Source organism: Lepidochelys kempii, chromosome 2, assembly GCF_965140285.1.
Source record: "Lepidochelys kempii isolate rLepKem1 chromosome 2, rLepKem1.hap1, whole genome shotgun sequence".
Lineage (NCBI taxonomy): Eukaryota > Metazoa > Chordata > Testudines > Cheloniidae > Lepidochelys > Lepidochelys kempii.
In genome coordinates this window covers 188,884,997-188,904,878 of record NC_136381.1, presented here as the reverse complement: position 1 = coordinate 188,904,878, position 19,882 = coordinate 188,884,997, and the positions used below count along the sequence as shown (strand labels likewise).

The following is a 19,882-nucleotide window of genomic DNA, read 5'->3' as shown; positions in this document are numbered from 1 at the left end:
AGAATGAACTATTAAAGTTCTTAAGAACTTCTTAAGAAAACAACCCATAGGATTAAATGAGAGGCTACAGATAACAGGGAATCAAGATGAACCAATACACTGAAGAACTCAGAGAACTAGTCAAGGTGGTTTGCAAGTGGGGAGATGTCCAAGGAATAGACCAATAGGCCAATAGGAGAGAAAACAGGAAAAAGCAGTGGCGAAACAAGATGATGTTTGTGGGGTGGTATTCCCTGTCTACCATAAGGGATATGTAAGTGGGAATAAGGTAGTTGCTAAGTACCCAAGAGATTATGCAATGTTCACCATTTCCCACATAAGAAAGAATAAATGTAATGGGCCTGGTTCTGCAAAGATTGTTTGGTAATTATAAACCATGATTAACTTTTCATACATTTTTTCATGATTTCTCCGACTTGTGATAGTTAAGCCAAACTGAGAGGGATGCTGAGCTGCATCTTCCACTGCAGCCAAATGCTTTGTACCTACGAGGATCTGACCCTTCGTTACCATGACTTCCTCCATGACTTTCTTCAAAATTTGATAAATGTACAGCTATGATTCACAGCACTATTATCTCATATAATAAAAGGCCCACATTCAATCATGTGTTACTTAACTACTAGTAAATGTTATCTTCAGAGGGGAAATGATAAAAATAATCTGTAGAATTAAGGTCCAATTCAGGCCTTGGGCTATACACAAAGGTGCATACTTCAAAAAATATGGCCAGAAGTCTTTAGTCATGTCCCAGAACCAGTGGAGTTCACAGTCTACACCCTCCAACCTCCAGTTAAAGGATGTAGTTTACAATGTCAGTGGTACCCCCTTATCTCCTACTCACACTGCTCTATTAGGATTAATCATTATCCCTGGAACATGTAATGGGTGGCTGTGGGCTCACTCCTGGGCTGACATGATTGTGTGTTAAATGCTGCTTTGCCAGAGATAATATATGCCAATATCAGCACAAATATTGCTTTTAATTTTATAACAAAGGGTTCAATACAGATACCTTTACTAATAAGCAATTGATACAAAGTTCAAAAGAAAAAAAAATAGGTGAGATAATTTACATAAACCAATGCAATTATGCATTTATGTTAAGAACTTGCACCTCTCACACAGGATACAAGGGAAGATTTATCACTGTAAAAATTTTTTTTTCAAGACTCAAAAGAATAAATACGCATGGTTATGCTTCTTGATTTATATATTTAAAACAGCAAATACCAAGCCACATGGGAAACCATCTTCAATAGATCAGAATATTCAGAATAGTGGAACAAAGTAAAGCACAGCCGTAACTGAGGATGCTCTGATGAGATGTGGAGGAGGGTGGGAACATATCAGTACATGCTAACTATACATCTTATTCTACCCTTTAATTAGAAAGTTATAATAGACTTCCAGGTGGTATAGACTGAGTAAAGTGTGGCTACTATTTTTCTGTTCTTTAGGGAGCTAATGAAATTTAAGTCTAAAGGTTAAAAAAGTAAACATTTGTCTATCTCCAGTTTTGCTTAAAAGGACATTGTGAATCTGTTTAGTTTCAAAATTTACCATATACATAGATTTTTAAATTGCTTAACAAAATATAAGGGTTAGAATATTATGTAATCCAAATTTGAGCACTCTCTGATTTTTGTTGTAGGGGCTTGAGTGGGGATTTCAAAAAGCTTTTATCAATTGCTGGTACAAGTAAATCCAGTCTAGGTAATGTCTATAGACAAGTCTAGTACAGAAAATTACAAAGAAAGCATCTGGTAGAATAAAATCAGGTCATCATTAATGTCTGGATACATATAGATTTGTTTAGCCGAGAGTGGAACCTTTTACCTAAATTCTTTATTACAAATGTTCAAACGCCAAATAGAAATCAGATTTGAAAAACAAAGAAAATGGAGAAAGGAAGGGACCAGGTACTTCACTGGAGTCTAAGTTAGGATTTGGCATTTAGGCATGAGTGGTTACAGTGGGGACAATCCTCCAACAGAGTGGTAGACAGAAGTTAGACCCTATGAGTGCTAGCTGAGAGAACGTTATTTATCCTGTCCTGAAGAAACTGCAGACCCTAGGACAGGGCTCATCTTAGCCAAATTCCAGTAGGACATGTGCTGCCTTTTTCACTTGGGGGGCCTGGAGACAAACCACCTGGAAAAGGGAGGGCTTAGCACCAGGGTGAGACCCTAATCCCTGCTCCAGTCTCTTTTTGCCAGGTAAAGGGGCTGGAGCACCATAAAGGGATCCTAAAAGCCCTTTATCTGTCCAAAGGAAGATATCCTTGGGGTAGGTGCTGTTGTAGGATTGACCTCTGAAGACCTCTTCACAAGCCCTGGCATAGTGGGTGTGCTGGGGGCAGGTCATAGCACACAGCCCCAGAGAGACTACCATAACTTAGACAGTGCTCTGGAGCTGCTTAGGTTACATCAGGGCCCTCTCCAACTTCTAGAGCAGTCTAGGGTAAGGAGATTACAAAGATGGATTAACCCTCCTCAACCCTCCTGCTGTGCTGCTGTCACAGAATCTAACCCAGATCTCTTGCTTCTGATTGGTTCCTTGCTGCCTGAATGACACTACAAGATAGGAACTATACATCTGCATATGTGGAGGTTAAGAGCCCAAGTCTTGAGAGTCTCTGTTTTCAGGGCGATCTTAATGCCACCATGGCTGTGGCCATGCCTCATGAAAGTAGTTTCAAAGTACGTCACTTCATATACTCCATATTTCCGGAACATGGTGCATGATGTGCTATCCTTCATGAACTGCTCTAAGGCATTACCTGGCATGGATTCCATGGATTGCAAGTAATGTAACCTTACCATGGCTAACTGGCATGTCCAGCTGCAAAGCATTAGTTTCACAGATTCTAGATGCAGTGGCCAATGTCCTCTCTCTGCTCTGACATATATCATTATGTCTTGGTTCAGGGTCAGGGGTACTAACAAGCTATATGGCTAACACAGATACTAATACAGTCATACCATATGTACCTCCTAACTAACTACGTTCCATAACAAAATATCAGTGTGACATTTTCATTAAAAATAACTGAAATTCAAGGAAAGTGATTTTACTGACACCTGATATACGAATCAGGAGGTGGGTGGTAATACGTGCTCATATTTCAAAATGCTCAACGGTAACAAGGTGTTGTGAGGCAGTTTCTTTGAATTTAGGGTCTTGAAATTCAAAGTGCCCTCAAAAACTTGTATGGACATTAAAACAAGGTACTGCCAAAAACTTGCATTTGGCTACCAGACTAGAGGAGTAATTTCAACTTTAGTAACATTCTAAAAGACTTACAAACAAGCAAGCTCTTACCAGCTGAATCAGCAGGCTAATTAGGTCTGTCAGGGGTTTATTGATAAGCAAAAGGTCTTCAGCAGCCTGGGTGTCCCCTCCTGTGCCAGATTTCTGTGCCTTAATGAGACAAGGAAAAATAAAAAGGGGTCTTGGTGAGTGCTCAGCTTTGAGAAACAAATAAGGTCCATTAGGCAGTACAAATTTGAATGGAAGTTCGAAGGAGGTGTTCTTATACTCCCTTTCCTAGTTAAGTATTCTGAGATCTCTGTGAGAAGTTATAGTCTGATTGTGTCTGTAACAATAAGCACAAAGCAAAAGGGACTCATGAGGTCACGTCCACTCTAAACCGATTTAATATGCTGACCTACGTGACATTTCTTCAGCAAGATACATACCTACTATATGTATAATATATATCTCTATGAACTCATAATAAAATATGTCTATCTACAATCTATGTTTTTTGTATATATCCTCTCTCCACACAAATATATGACTTCTTTATTTTAATGTATAATAGTTCACTGTAAGTCTCCAAAGATCACCCTCTATTTTATAAGAGATGATTTTAAATACAATTCAAAACAAGAAAATTAAGATGATTCAAAAATTAAGACTTCCACTCCTGCCCTCCTGACTTGAATTTCCAAAGTGGAATGATATAGTGGAATTTGAACTTCAGGTGCTTTACTACTTTTAGAAAATGCCTGATGAATAAGATTCCACAGGGAAATGGTCAGTAGTCCTCTGAAAACACTAAACATAGAAGCTTGGCCCTTTAAAATACAGAGGCAGATTTTTCTGTAGCAGCATTGGAGAAAACTAAGAAAATCAGATTTCTGGTACCCAAAATAAGTTCTCTAGACTGCCAACTAGTCATTGGCTACCAAACTTCAGAATTTAAGCCTTAGACTCAGTCAATAATGGTTGACACATGTAAATGAGGGCAGAATTTGGACCTACGTATATCGATTTCAGTTGCATTTCTCTTTTTTTTTTTTTTTTTTTTTTACCAGACTATGTAATGAATCCTCTCTTCTCCTAGATGCTTATATGGAGTCCTAATAACAAAATTAAGATGTTTGTACACCAATGCGAGGAGCCTAGGTAACAAAATGGAGGAACTAGAGCTACTGGTGCAGGAAGTGAAACCAGATATTAGAGGGATAACAGAAACATGGTGGAATAGTCGTCATGACTGGACTACAGGTATTGAAGGGTATGTGCTGTTTAGGAAAGACGGAAATAAAGGCAAAGGTGGTGGAGTAGCATTGTATATCAATGATGAGGTAGAATGTAAAGAAATAAGAAGCGATGGAATGGATAAGACAGAGTCCATCTGGGCAAAAATCACATTGGGGAAGAAAACTACTAGAGCCTCACCTGGGATAATGCCTGGAGTGTGCTATAGACCGCCGGGATCTAATTTGGATATGGATAGAGCCCTCTTTATTGTTTTTAATGAAGTAAATACTAATGGAAACTGCGTGACCATGGGAGACTTTAACTTCCCAGATATAGACTGGAGGACGAGTGCTAGTAATAATAATAGGGCTCCGATTTTCCTAGATGCGATAGCTGATGAATTCCTTCATCAAGTAGCTGCTGAACCGACTAGAGGGGATGTCATTTTGGATTTGGTTTTGGTGAGTAGTGAGAACCCAAGAGAAGAAATGGCTGTAGGGGACAATCTTGGTTCAAGTGATCATGAGCCAATTCAGTTCAAACTGAATGGAAGGATAAACAAAAATAAATCTGCAACTAGGGTTTTTGATTTCAAAAGGGCTGACTTTCAAAAATTAAGGAAATTAGTTAGGGAAGTGGATTGGACTGAAGAACTTATGGATCTAAAGGCAGAGGAGGCCTGGGATTACTTTAAGTCAAAGCTGCAGAAGCTATCGGAAGCCTGCATCCCAAGAAAGGGGAAAAAATTCATACGCAGGAGTTGTAGACCAAGCTGGATGAGCAAGTGTCTCAGAGAGGTGATTAAGAAAAAGCAGAAAGCATACAGGGAGTGGAAGATGGGAGGGATCAGCAAGGAAAGCTACCTTATTGAGGTCAGAACATGTAGGGATAAAGTGAGACAGGCTAAAAGTCAAGTAGAGTTGGACCTTGCAAAGGGAATTAAAACCAACAGTAAAAGGTTCTATAGCCATATAAATAAGAAGAAAACAAAGAAAGAAGAAATGGGACTGCTAAACACTGAGGATGGAGTGGAGGTCAAGGATAATCTAGGCATGGCCCAATATCTAAACAAATACTTTGCCTCAGTTTTTAATAAGGCTAATGAGGATCTTAGGGATAATGGTAGCATAACAAATGGGAATGAGGATATGGAGGTAGATATTATCATATCTGAGGTAGAAATGAAACTCGAACAGCTTAATGGGACTAAATCGGCAGGGCCCAGATAATTTTCATCCAAGAATATTAAAGGAATTGGCACGTGAAATTGCAAGCCCATTAGCAAGAATTTTTAACGAATCTATAAACTCAGGAGTTGTACCATGTGATTGGAGAATTGCTAACATAGTTCCTATTTTTAAGAAAGGAAAAAAAAGTGATCCGGGTAACTACAGGCCTGTTAGTTTGACATCTGTGGTATGCAAGGACTTGGAAAAAATTTTGAAGGAGAAAGTAATTAAGGATATTGAGGTCAATGGTAAATGGGACAAAATACAACATGGTTTTACAAAAGGTAGATCGTGCCAAACCAACCTGATCTCCTTCTTTGAGAAAGTAACAGATTTTTTAGACAAAGGAAACGCAGTGGATCTAATTTACCTAGATTTCAGTAAGGTGTATGATACTGTGCCACATGGGGAATTATTAGTTAAATTGGAAAAGATGGGGATCAATATGAAAATTGAAAGGTGGATAAGGAATTGGTTAACAGGGAGACTACAGTGGGTCATACTGAAAGGTGAACTGTCAGGCTGGAGGGAGGTTACCAGTGGAGTTCCTCAGGGATCGGTTTTGGGACCAATCTTATTTAATCTTTTTATTACTGACCTCGGCACAAAACGTGGGAGTGTGCTAATAAAGTTTGCGGATGATACAAAGCTGGGAGGTATTGCCAATTTAGAGAGAGACCGGGATATCATACAGGAAGATCTGGATGACCTTGTAAACTGGAGTGATAGTAATAGGATGAAATTTAATAGTGAGAAGTGTAAGGTCACGCATTTAGGGATTAATAGCAAGAAATTTAGTTATAAGCTGGGGATGCATCAATTAGAAGTAATGGAGGAGGAGAAGGACCTTGGAGTATTGGTTAATCATAGGATGACTATGAGCCGCCAATGTGATGTGGCCATGAAAAAAGCTAATGTGGTCTTGGGATGCATTAGGCGAGGTATTTCCAGTAGAGATAAGGAGGTTTTAGTACCGTTATACAAGGCACTGGTGAGACCTCACCTGGAATACTGTTTACAGTTCTGGTCTCCCATGTTTAAGAAGGATGAATTCAAACTGGAACAGGTACAGAGACGGGCTACTAGGATGATCCGAGGAATGGAAAACCTGTCTTATGAAAGGAGACTCAAGGAGCTTGGCTTGTTTAGCCTAACCAAAAGAAGTTTGAGGGGAGATATGATTGCTCTCTATAACTATATCAGAGGGATAAATACCAGAGAGGGAGAGGAATTATTTAAGCTCAGTACCAACGTGAACACAAGAACAAATGGATATAAACTGGCCATCGGGAAGTTTAGACTTGAAATTAGATGAAGGTTTCTAACCATCAGATGAATGAACTTTTGGAATAGCCTTCCAAGGGAAGCAGTGGGGGCAAAAGACCTAGCTGGTTTTAAGATTAAACTCAATAAGTTTATGGAGGAAATGGTATGATGGGATAACATGATTTTGGCAATTAATTGATCTTTAACTATTCATGGTAAATAGGCCCAATGGGATATTAGATGGGGTGGGCTCTGAGTTACTACAGAGAATTCTTTCCTCGGTATCTGGCTGGTGAATCTTGCCCATATGCTCAGGGTTCAGCTGATCGCCATATTTGGGGTCGGGAAGGAATTTTCCTCCAGGGCAGATTGGAAGAGGCCCTGGAGGTTTTTCACTTCCTCTGTAGCATGGGGCACAGGTCACTTGCTGGAGGATTCTCTGCTCCTTGAAGTCTTTAAACCATGATTTGAGGACTTCAATAGCTCAGACATAGGTGAGAGGTTTATCGCAGGAGTGGGAAGGTGAGATTCTGTGGCCTGCATTGTGCAGGAGGTCAAACTAGATGATGATAATGGTCCCTTCTGACCTTAATATCTATGAATCTATGAATACTGACTATTCAAATTGTGCTCAGTCAAGGAACACTTATTCTTTAACAACACTTTCAAAAATATTTGATCCCTTAGGAAAAATACACCAAAGAAACACTATATACTTTACATATTTCCCCTCTCTCCCTCCCCTTTGCTCTGGCCATTAACATGAGAAAAGGATTTTTTTTCTGATTTACATGAAATCCCCTGCTTTTGTACGACAAAAGGTACTATCAAAAGTCCAATAAAAAATATTACCTTGTGACTCTCATATCCCGGGACCAAAATGTCTAAAAAATACAGCAACTAATTTTATTGATTTTTTTAGTGGGGAATTCAGTATAGAGGATAATAGGAAAGAGGCTAAAATTTTTTACAATGGCCTTACTCTACCCAAAAATAGATTCCATACCTGTAAAGTTAGGCGGATGATGTTTGCTGTATATATCAGCATGCAACGCAAAATGTCAAGCAAGGACAGCAACAGTCCATTAGCTGTCTTGATATTGCTTTTATCATCCACTTCTAAATACAGAGCTGAAGTTTCTATTAAGAGATTACAGATGTGATGGACCAGTCCTAAGCAGACAGAAAAACAAAATAAATAACACATGGTATCAGAAAAGAATATCAGTTTGGAAGGTATCTGTATATAAAGAATAATAGCTCACCGGAAAGTAAGAATTTCATATGCTGAATATTTATCAAATGCTCTTCTTTTCTCCCTCCACTTTTATAATTAATATTTTAAAATATAAGATTTTAATTGAGCTCTGTCTGTGTGGAGCAGCTTGCAAGACTGGTGCCTAAACTGTTAAAATCAACCATTATAAATGCTTTGAAAGTCATATGGTATCCACTGAATAAACAATTAGTAGTTACTTTAAAGCAATGCATAATATGCTGGAATATATAGTCTATGGACAGCTATTGTTTACAGAGCCCTTCCTAGTGGTTAAGAGAATTAAGTGACTTACCTAAGGTCAGACAGTGAATTACTAGCAGAGTTGAGAATGGAACCCAAAGTCCCCGGCAAACTGTTAATCCCATTTCCTCCCCAAAATGCTGTGATTTGTAAAAGGGAACAATACCAGGCTTAATGTGAAATATATTTGGTATAGCATTGTACTTTTATAATCAAGAGAAACATTGAATATTACTCTGGAAAACTGCCAATATTTGCTTGACTAACACTAATAAGACTCTCATTGAAAATGCCTTTTTTGCTTTGACATTTTCTTTCTGCACCTCTGGAATTTCATGTTGCTAGTCAAAATACCACTTCACCTGGCTCATATAAACCATAAATCAATGTATGTGTCAGGAAAAACAAACACCCATACTAATCAATTTAAAATAAACAAATCAATTCAGAATCCTAGCCACGTTCAAATAAAAAGTGACTGAATTAATTATCTATCAACTTTCAAAGTAATTTCTTTTAAATTAAAGTTTCATAAAGAAAGATATGTTATTCCTAGCTGATGAACACAATTATGTTTACCAACAGGGTCATCTTTAAGGTGGTAATGGAATTTCATCCAGGTTGAAACTTGGGTTCATGTGCTAATGCTGCAGTAAATTAGTATGGAGATACTGTACTGTTAGAGGTGTGACTCTTCATATGAGGTGCTAATCTGAGGTCCTTTTTCCAATTTTCTGGTGGCTGTCCAGGATAGAGTTAAACATTTTATAGCATCATTGAAAGAGAATAGAGGACAATCTCTGTGTCCTCTCTTCAGAGAATATTTCTTAATATTTCCTCTCTTAATAGAAGAAGTTTATATACTCATGGCTTTGTGAGCTATTGTTGAATGCATAATAGCTATTGTATTTGGTCACTGCACTGCACAGGGCAGGTGACCATAACAGAAAGGACATCTCTCTCTTTATTTAGTGAAATGGTTTGGGATGCTATCTTGAATATGACAGGAATTATATGAAACCAAATTCTTTTTTATGAAAGCAGAAAAATATCCTTGATTTCTGAATTTGGCTGATGACTAAAACAGCTTTCATACGAAAAGAAAAAAACCTGAATTTATAAAGTAGCATAATCATTTTAGGTATATTAAAAATTGAGAGAGAAAGAGAAGAAAACTGATGACTATAATAAAGTTTTAAAATAGGCCACATCACATCTCCTCAGTCAAGTTTTTGTATACTTTGGAAGTAAGCATATTTTGTTGCACCCATAAAAGCTCAACAAAAACACACAACATGATCAACTAACCAATCAACTTCTGAAACAAACTGACTGCAAAAAACTACAACAAACAATAAATTAATACAATTAAAAACAAACAAACAACAGCCCTACACCAGAGTTTTACCCACAAACAGTAAAAAATTACAGGGATTCCACAACGTCCACTAAGGCCTTCGCTATTGCTATTAATTTTACATGAAAAGCACTCAGTTACTATGGTGATGCACTGCACTATTGGATGGATCAATGGAAAGAAAGAAAGAAAGAAAGAAGAAAGAAAGAAAGAAAGAGCAGCATTTTTGATGCACTAGTGTAGAACTAATGGAAATGAGTAGGCACCCTAAACGGCTGTAGAAGAGGCCAATGAAGTGGCTCTCTGTCCTGCAACGTGGAAGGGATGTGGAGTGGGCATAATGAGACACTGGTATTGGGTTCACACAAAACAGAAATCCAGAAGGGTCAAACCATTCACGCAAAGGATGCTACAGGCCCTAGTCCAGCATTTAGGGAGTTAGCCTGGGATTTAGGAGACCTAGATTTAGTTCTGTGTTCTAAAGACCTTTGACAATCTGGCCGTTATTCTCCATCCCCCAATTCTCTATTTGTACCTCCCAGGGGTGATGTAATGACAAATGCACTAAAAGGTGAGGATGTTCACAGACACTACAGTAATGGGGCCACATAAGTAACCAAGATAGATACCTTGAAATGTCAATTTGCAGGCCAACATTGTTGGTGAGAGGTTTTGAAATGTCCATATAATATACACTACTGTGGCTGACTATTAAAATGGTATTTTAAGGCCTCCCTCAGCCTTATAGCTTCACAATTATTTTTTGCAATAGCTCGTGTTTGGCTGTTCAAATTCTGCAGACAGCCAGTCCATCTTGCCCCTCCACCCTAGTGGTAGCTTTTCCCTCTTTGCCTCACGGACACAACATGCAGCTACAACAGTGTAAACAATTACCTTTCAGTCTATCAAAAGAACATTCAACAGTCATTCTGCACCTGCCTAGTTGGCAGCTAAATCTTTCCTTGGTGCCACTGAGATAGCAAGCGTTTGACTTCACGAGCAGAGAAGCAACGGCTAGGATGGGTCCCTTAGAATCACAACTGGCATTCCCACATCGTTGGTAGTAACATGCTGGTTGGGGAAGAATGTCCCTGCTTGCAGCTTTCTGAAAAGTCCTGTGTTCTTAAACATGTGAGTGTCACGTACCTTTCCTGACCAGCCCACCTTGCTACCAGTAAAGCGACTCCAGTGATCTACTAGTGCTTGCATAACTATGGAAAAGTATCCCTTTCAGTTGATGTACTGTGTGGCAAGGTGGGCTGGTGCCAGAATAGGGATAAGCATGTCATCAATTTCCCCACCACTGTTCAGGAACCCCACTGGTGCAAATCCATTCACTGTTTCCTGCACATTACTGAAAGCCACATTCCTTTGTAGCAAAAGATGCTTAATGACCTTACACAGTAGGATGACAACAGCTCCCACTGTGGATTTTCCAACTCCAAACAGACTCCCCATTGACTGAAAGCAATCTGGCATAGTGTAAAATCTCCTGTCAATGCAGCTTTCATTTTGATGCCTTTGTGTTGAAGGTCTGGGTTCATCCATTAATGTATCCTTTTGCATCCAAAAATTGTACAGCTACTGCTCATCATTTCAAACCTGCATTACTGTGTGATCCTACTCATCAGTGTGCGTTTCTTGGGTCCAGAAGTGGCAATTCAATGTGTGGAGCTGCTCCATGAATGCCAGCAAGAACCTGGATTTTTTTTTTTTTTGCTGTGTCCATCAGCAGCCAGTTACTGTGTTTGAACATCTCCACACCTTCCTAGTTGCATTCCCTGTTGTAGTAGTACTATTTCAAGTTCTGTAAATAAATGAGAATTGTGCATCCTGTGTTAGCAACGCTCATGAGGGGGGCATGGATCAGAGTTCACATCACACTCCCTGACACTATCCTGCCTGGGGAAGCTAATGATCCAACCAGTGGACCAAATTCGGTGATAAATCCTGGTCACATGCCACCTGAGGCATGGTACGCATGCACTAAGAAGAACAACGCTCACAAGAACTGCATTGAGCTGTGCAGGGTCCATGTTTCTGCTAGAGCGATGGCAGAGAATGAAAAAGTGGCTAAAAATGACTGTGGGAGTTTTAAAAAACGGCATGAAAATTATGGGATGGAGAAAGTGGCATGGTGGAAATTTGACCTTTAGCTCCCAGAAACCCCTGGGTGAATCACTGGTATCCCAGAAAGCACTGCAAAAATGTCCCACAAGATATTGAGCTGGACACCAGTGCAGGGCCCTCTAGGATGCCTACCTGTGGTGAGTATGAACAGTGAAGACGAAAGCACCCAAGTGTGTACTTGCATCAACTGAACTTTGTGGTATAGACATGGTCTTATTCACAGGATGTGGGGGTGTGAGCGATGGGATGGAGTGCAAGGGTCAAGAGTTACTGTCTATGGAAAAAAAGTGCTTTTTCCTAGACATGCTCTAAACATAACTGTATAGAGCCATTGAAAAATGCATTTGGGTAACAAAATATATAAATTCGGGGAATAGACCCAATGTTGCCAACTCTCATGATTTTATTGTGAGTTTGCAATATTTGGTGTTTTTCTTAAAGCCCCAGTTCCTGGAGTCGTGGGATCACATGAAACTCTCAGCTTTCTATTTTTTTTTTTTTAAAATGTTGCTAGTCCTTACGATTCTAAAGCAGAGCTTCTAAACATGACCAAGCATACCCTAAAGGCTCAAAACTCTGAAGCCAAATAATGAACCCATATATATCTGTATCTACATCCTTATTTTTTAAGCCACTCTCTCATGACTTTGAAAGGCTGTGGTTGGCAATACTGTAGACCACAAATATAATTATCTGAAAAACACTACACATACCAAAATATAGAGCTGATTTTATAAATAATCCTTTTGAAAATAATACTTTCAAAAGCTTAAGTACAACATTAAAATAAATACTATACACAATGGGGGACAATTAAATCAGTAAGCTCTCAAGTAAAAAAAAACAAAACAAAAACACAAACCCTTACGGGGTTCCTGACACTTCTGCCTTTGAAAACTGTCCCTTTAATTTACTGATCCACAACAGAGTTCTTTTTTCTCCTATTCTCCTCCTTCCTGGCTTCCCTAAGGTAATTAAATACAAAATTCTACTTTAAAATATTGTTAAGGGTTGGGATTGTTAAGGCACACACTCCAGCTGTAACTCATGCCATTGTGTCTTTTTAATTATTATTTTTACACAATGATTTGCGTTAAGGACCAAGTATCAGGCTAAACTTTGAATTTCCCATCTTTTGTCTGCTTAAGCCAGACTCTCAGCATTATTTAAGTCTAATCTTGTGCATTTAATTTCCTCTTTGTTTCTGCTAGTGTTCTGAATACGTCATACAAAAATGATACTGTGCAGAGACATATTCAGGTGATGTCCCCACTATCCGCCATGAAGAAAATGAACAGGCATAACTGCACATCTACACAATACAAAACTTGTGGTCTCTCTGTGCCCTTTTTTCACTAAATTATAGGCTAAATTATAACAAACCTAATAAAACGATCCAATAAAAGTTGGTCCCTATCAAAGCGAGGTCTGCAAACTTTCATGTGGGGAGATGTTCGAGTATACCCTGTTTCTGCTTGTAGGTAATCACTAAACCCACGGACCACATCAAGCTGAATGAGTCACTCTTATTTTTTTGATGGTTTGCACATAATCTCTGAGTGGCTGCCTTAAAAGTTAATGCTGTGAAAGACTCTTTCTAATGCAGATATGGCATGGGCAGTCAAGAGATTTTGGCAAACAATCCCCCTAGGTAAATAACAACAACTCTGCACTGAGAGCATTAAAACAGTGAATGAAAAACAATCAACAAAATAAAAAAAGATAATTCAATGTAATTATATAATTTTCTGAAAGCGTGCTGAGCATTGGGCAAAACATCGGCCACAAACTGTGACTTCATTTAAAGATAAGGAATACAAAACAGAAATCAGACATACATGCCAATATGAAAAACGTTCCATTACAATTAGAGCTTAAAAAATAGACTGAGGACAGAAGAATTTTGATAAGGTCACAAAGTGGTTTTTAAAAAAGACTATTTGAAATATAACATTCTATAAAACACAGTATCATAGCATTTCTTTCAAACTACAGTAGATACCCATTACCACATTATATTAAAAATCTCTGTTTAGAAATGATCAATTATCAAATTATCCTATGACATATCCACATATTATTATACTGTTACCCCTGTTTGACCAGAGTGGATAGCCAAAGTTTGAGGCTCTGTGGGTTGTTTCCACCAGGAGGAGAAACTAATGATGAAGCAAGATATTTCAGATGCAATTTATTAAATTTATAAAAATTATACACACAGTCCTGCTTCCCTGCACATGCCATGAATCAAGCAGGTACCCTAACCCTAGGGCAGAGAGCCAAACCCATTTGACCCTTATTCCTAGGGAGGGGAGTCATACCCATAGGAACCCTAACCCAAAGACAGGAAGCCCTACTCATAGGAATCCTAACCCTAGGGCGGGGAGCCCACCCATATTAACTCTAACCCTAGGGAGAAAAGCCCTACCAATGGAACCCTAACCCTAGGGTGGGGAGCTCTACCCATAGGAACCCTAACCCTAGCTCCAAGTGCCCTACCCATAGGAGCCTTAATACTAAGGCGGGAAGCCATACACATAGGAACCCTAACCCAAGTGCAGGGAGCTCTACCCACAGGAACCCTAACCCTAGTTCCAAGTGCCCTACCCATAGGAACCCTAACGCTAAGGCAGAGAGCCATACTCATAGGAATCCTAACCCAGGAACCCTAACCCTAGCTTCAAGTGCCCCACCCATAGGAACCCTAATTCCAGCTCCAAATGCCCTACCCAAAGGAACCCTACCATTAGGGTGGGGAACCCCACCCACAGGAACCCTAACCCTAGTTCCAAGTGTCCCACCCATAAGAAAGCTAACCCTAGATCCAAGAGCCCCACCCAGAGGAACTCTAACCCTAGGGTGGGGAGCCCTACCCATAGGAACCCTAACCCAAGCTGCAAGTTCCCTACCCATAACAACCCTAACCCTTCGCTGTTCCAAGCCTGCGTTTTCAGTCAGTATTCTGTGTGATGAAAACTTCTCTCTTTCTATCAGGGGTGCATTACCAGCATTTCTGTTACTATCTGCGTGGCTTTCTGGCTGCTTCTCCCCCCCACCCCCCCACCTCACCCTTTCTCTCATACACACACAGACAGAAAGAGTTCCACCACCAACCAAAGTCTGCTCCTTGCATTTGAAACCTCTTGGGCTTGTTCCCAAGTTTTTCCATGTGTCTGTGTTTTGCATGCTACTTCTACTATTTCAACCACTTTACATTTATGTTGAATGAAAAGTGACTATTATGCTCAATCCAGAACAACAAAGTTTAACCCAACCCACAATATATTTATATGTAATATAGATGAGATGTGGGAACAAGGATCAAATTTTCTTCTATTCCATCACAGGTCTAGGACTATTTGTTAGAAACATTTTCTGGTTCTGAAGAAATTTGCACTGGCGAGTTAAAATGTTTCTAAGTCCTGTGAGTCACGAGATAACCTCCTTCAAATCCTTTCCTAAAACTCTCTTTTGCCATGATGTCTACAAAAATCTTGACAACAATTAAATTATTAAGGCCTCATTGTTTCCTTATACTCTCCCATCAGTCTGTCTGTCTCTTGTCTTATACTTAGATTGTAAACTCTTTAGTAGTCTTTTATTCTGTGTTCTTACAGCACTTAGCAGAATGGGGGACTGGTCCATGTCTGGAGTTCCTAGGTGCTAATATCATATTCTTATTACAGTCCTGATAAACTCCTCACTTCAATTCCACCATGATTTTACAAATGATATTTTATGAGTTTGCAGAGTTAGCGATAATGGGTGGGATTTTCAAAAGCACTGTGTGTTGGCCCAACTCTGCTTTCATTGAAGTCAAAAAGAATTTTACCATTGACTCCAATGAAAGCAGAGTTAGGTAATCGTTTAGAGCTTTTGAAAAGCAACCTTAATGCTTTATCCCATCAGAAAGCTAGGTCCCAACATTTAGATTGGTAATAACTACAGCACTAGTTTCTAGCTCCAGGAGCAGTTCTTGAGACAGCTGCCTCTAAATTCATACAGAAATTGAAATGGGGGGAAAAGCAAGGTACTAGTCAGAAATACTATGTCATTTTAAGACCTGCTAACTTACAAGCTGTCAGGGCTAGGCACCATTGCTAGATACCACTGGGGAGCTGGACTTCCCAGTTTTCTACCTTCTGGTGCTTCCTTATGCACCAGACTCTAAAAATGATATTGGGTCCTCTGACAAGCAGTGCTTTCCTGGAATGGTCCATGACTGAGTCTAATATGCCATTTTCATTCTCTTTGGAATTGTTTTGTAGTTAAAGATGATTTTAAAATTACATCTTTTGCAGAAGACTAACCTGACGTTTAGAATTCCCATAAAGCTCTATAAATAAATAAATAAAATCATTTTATAGAACAGGCACAATACGGATAATTAGTTTTTTAAAAGAAACCACAAAGGTGCCTCATGTATTCCTCCAGTGTAAAATCTGGACTAGATTGAGATTTTTATGTCTGACTCTTGTAAGGGGCAGCATGTGGCCCAGGGAAGGAGTTGACTGATTTGCAGTTCCTTTCTTAGTTCAAACCTTGATCTGTGAGCGGAGTGATCTGCTATTTCCCTGGACCAGAAGCAGATTACAATTCCTTTTCTGCTGGCCAGTGCACTGGGGAAGTGGAGACAAGGTTCAACCTACTCCTCACCCACCCATTCAGGGGGCATAAATACAACAGACCCAGAGCCTGCTCACCCCACACATGACCCTTGTAGAGCACACAGAAGAGGATGCAAGAAGATGAAGAACTTCACTTCTCTTTACTCCCCACACAGAGTAGTGGCAATTTTCAGCTGAATAAGATACCTCAAGTAGATTAAGTAAAACTCTAATTTATGTTGTTTTGGCAAGTAGATTAAACACAAAATATAACAATAAGAAATATGCATATTTGAACATAAACATTTTCACACTCCTTACGCATGTGAATACCTGATGTGTACACAAACTGGGTATTTGTACACGCGTATATTTGGTCAAATATCAGGATTAGTGCACATAAATTAGACACGTGCATTTTAATTTGGAAATTCTATGTATTTAAATATCTTAGGAAAATATAACACACCTAATCTTACTAAAAAGATACCTAAAATAAAGCTCCTTCCTAAACTCTTCCCTGACACTTTGTATGATTCATACAAATTAGTCCAAAATCAGACACTGTTTCAATAAAAGAGGGTGGATGATTTTAGAGAATAAAATTCTAAAAGTAGAATATTTTAGTCACAGGAAGAATCATTTAAAAAGTGTGTTTTCATATCTAAATTTTAAAAATGTCTATTGTGAAGCCTTTCTATAAAATTTTAGTAACTATGTAAAATTTATAGATTAAATGCTCCAGTCATCTGTGATATTTCCAGCCTTAATTTTCAAATGAACCTAAATATTTGCATTCAAAAAACTGTATACAGTTCTAATCAACAATCAGAAGAAACTTCTTTCTTTTGTAGTATATTTCAAGAGTTTATTTAAAAGTAGAGTGGACAGTGAATCAAAAGCCTAAATCCAAGCAGTACTGAACTTTGGGAAATATTGGATCCAGGATCTGACCTCTGTCGGTTGATCACATCTCTAGTTTAGAGTTAAATTGGCATGAACTGTGGGAGATGGTTCTAGGGAGAACAGCTGTAAACTGTTGAGTAAACTGAGCCTTAGCTGGCATTGACTCAGACCCCAGTTGGGAGTGTGGAAGTTTAATGACAGTTTATACATAGTGACATAATGTTTCATGGTTTCCTCTCTTTAAGTTCAGTGTTTCTAGTTTAAAGAGTTCAGCAGAATCTCATTAATTCTCTCACTGCAGATTGCTTATTCTGCTAATTTGCAGAGTTCAGCAAGCAAGCACACAATTAAAAAAATAAAATAGAATGGATCATAAAATGTACTTTGTTCATTTATGTTTAACAAGCAAAGCTGAGTTTTAATTATTATGATAATACTTCATAGTACACTAATAAATGTACTGTTGTATTTAGTAAAAGTAATCTTAGGAATCTTAGTAATATCTACTAAGTAAAATCTTAGTAATATCAGACCACAGTTCAACTCTCTCCAATTAAATCAGCAGAAAAATGCGGTAAAACTGCTGGATTTTGCATGTGTGAGAATCATCAATTTGCAGATTAGCAAAATTAGAATTAGGATGGAAACTGTTCTAATTATAATTCAGATTTCATTATCTGATTTAGAGGGATGGAAAACGATAACCCAAAATTCCTACTGTCATTCTTAAAGAATAAGATTTTTGACTTACACAGGGTTCTCCATTCTACTCATCCCAAAAAGTGACCTCTGCAATGGATTGAATGCCTAGCTTCTACTGTTTTATGAATGTGGACCATGATGATCATACTTGACAAATCTCTTCAGAAGATACAAGTGACCTTTTTGCCTTCGATACAGAAACTGATCTAGTAAAATGTGCAATGATAGAGTCATAGAATCATAGACATGTAGGGTTGGAAGGGACCTTGAGAAAAGCCATCAAGTCCAGCCCTCAGCGCTGCGGCAGCATCAAGTAAAGCTAGACCATCCCTGACAGGTGTTTATCTAACCTGTTCTTAAAAACCTCCAATGATGGAGATTTGACAGCTTCCCTTAGAAGCCTGTTCCAGAGCTTAACTACCTTTATAGTTGGAAAGTTTTCTCTAGTATCTAACCTAAATTTCTCTTGCTGAAGATTAAGCCCATTACTTCTTGTCCTATACTCAGTGGACTTAGAGAACAACTGATCACTATGCTCTTTATAGCGGCTCTTAACATATTTGAAGACTGTTACCAAGTCCCCCCTCAATCTTCTTTTCCAAGACTAAACATATCTCATTTTTTTAACCTTCCCTCAGAGGTCAGATGTTCTAAATCTTTTATCATTTCTGTTGCTTTCACATAGACTCTCTCCAATTTGCCCACAACTTTCTTAAAGTGACATACAGAATTGGAGACAGTACTCCAGCAGAGGCCTCCCCAGTGCTGAGTAGAGCAAGACAATTACCTCCTGTGTCTTAAATACAACATTCCTGTTAATGAACCCCAGAATGACATTAGCCTTTTTTGCAGCTGTATTGCATTGTTAGGCTCATATTCAATTTGTGATCCATAAGAGCGGCCATACTGAGTCAGACCAAAGGTCCATCTAGCCCAGTATCCTATGTTCCGACAGTGAACAATGCCAGGTGCTTCAGAGGGAATGAACAGAATAGACAATCATCAAGTGATCCATCCCCTGTCGCCCATTCCCAACTTCTGGCAAACAGAATCCCTGCCCATCCTGGCTAATAGTCATTGATGGACCTATCCTCCATGAATTTATCATGTTCTTTTTTGAACCCTGTTACAGTCCTGGCCTTCACAACATCCTCTGGCAAAGAGTTCCACAGGTTGACTGTGTGTTGTGTGAAGAAATACTTCCTTTTGTTTGTGTTTAAACCTGCTGCCTATTAACCCCTATGATCCACTATAACCCCAAATCCTTTTTCAATGGTACTACTACCTAGCCAGTTATTCCCATTTCGTAGTAGTGCACTAGGCTTTATTGAATTTCATATTGTTGAATTCAGAGCAATTCCCCAATTAGTCAAGGTCTTCTTGAATACTAATCTTGTCCTCCAAAGTGCCTGCAATCACTCCCAATTAGCTGTCACTGCAAATTTTATAAGCAATACTCTCAACTGCATTATTCAAGTCATTAATGAAAATATTGAGTAGTTCCAGATTCAGGACAGACCTCTGATGGACCCCACTAGATACATCCGCCCACTGATAACTACTCTGAATATGGTCTTTCAACCAATTATGCCCCCACCCATTGAGTAATTTGATTTAGACCACATTACCCTCGTTTGCTTATGAGACTACCAGGTGGGACTTTTTCAAAAAGCCT

The 19,882-nt window shown here is 38.9% G+C and overlaps 1 protein-coding gene across 3 annotated transcripts in view; it reads right to left on the bottom strand.

Annotated features, from left to right (window-relative positions):
- Positions 1-19,882, bottom strand: part of ULK4 (unc-51 like kinase 4) — a 388,775-nt gene that overhangs the window by 70,011 nt on the left and 298,882 nt on the right. For all 3 annotated transcript variants that reach the window (XM_073333132.1, XM_073333131.1, XM_073333133.1), the window contains 2 exons: positions 7,993-8,159; positions 3,325-3,423 (listed from right to left, as the gene is read on the bottom strand). In XM_073333132.1, coding sequence (XP_073189233.1) covers positions 3,325-3,423; positions 7,993-8,159 — 266 coding nt within the window. The remainder of the gene's footprint in view (positions 1-3,324; positions 3,424-7,992; positions 8,160-19,882) is intronic.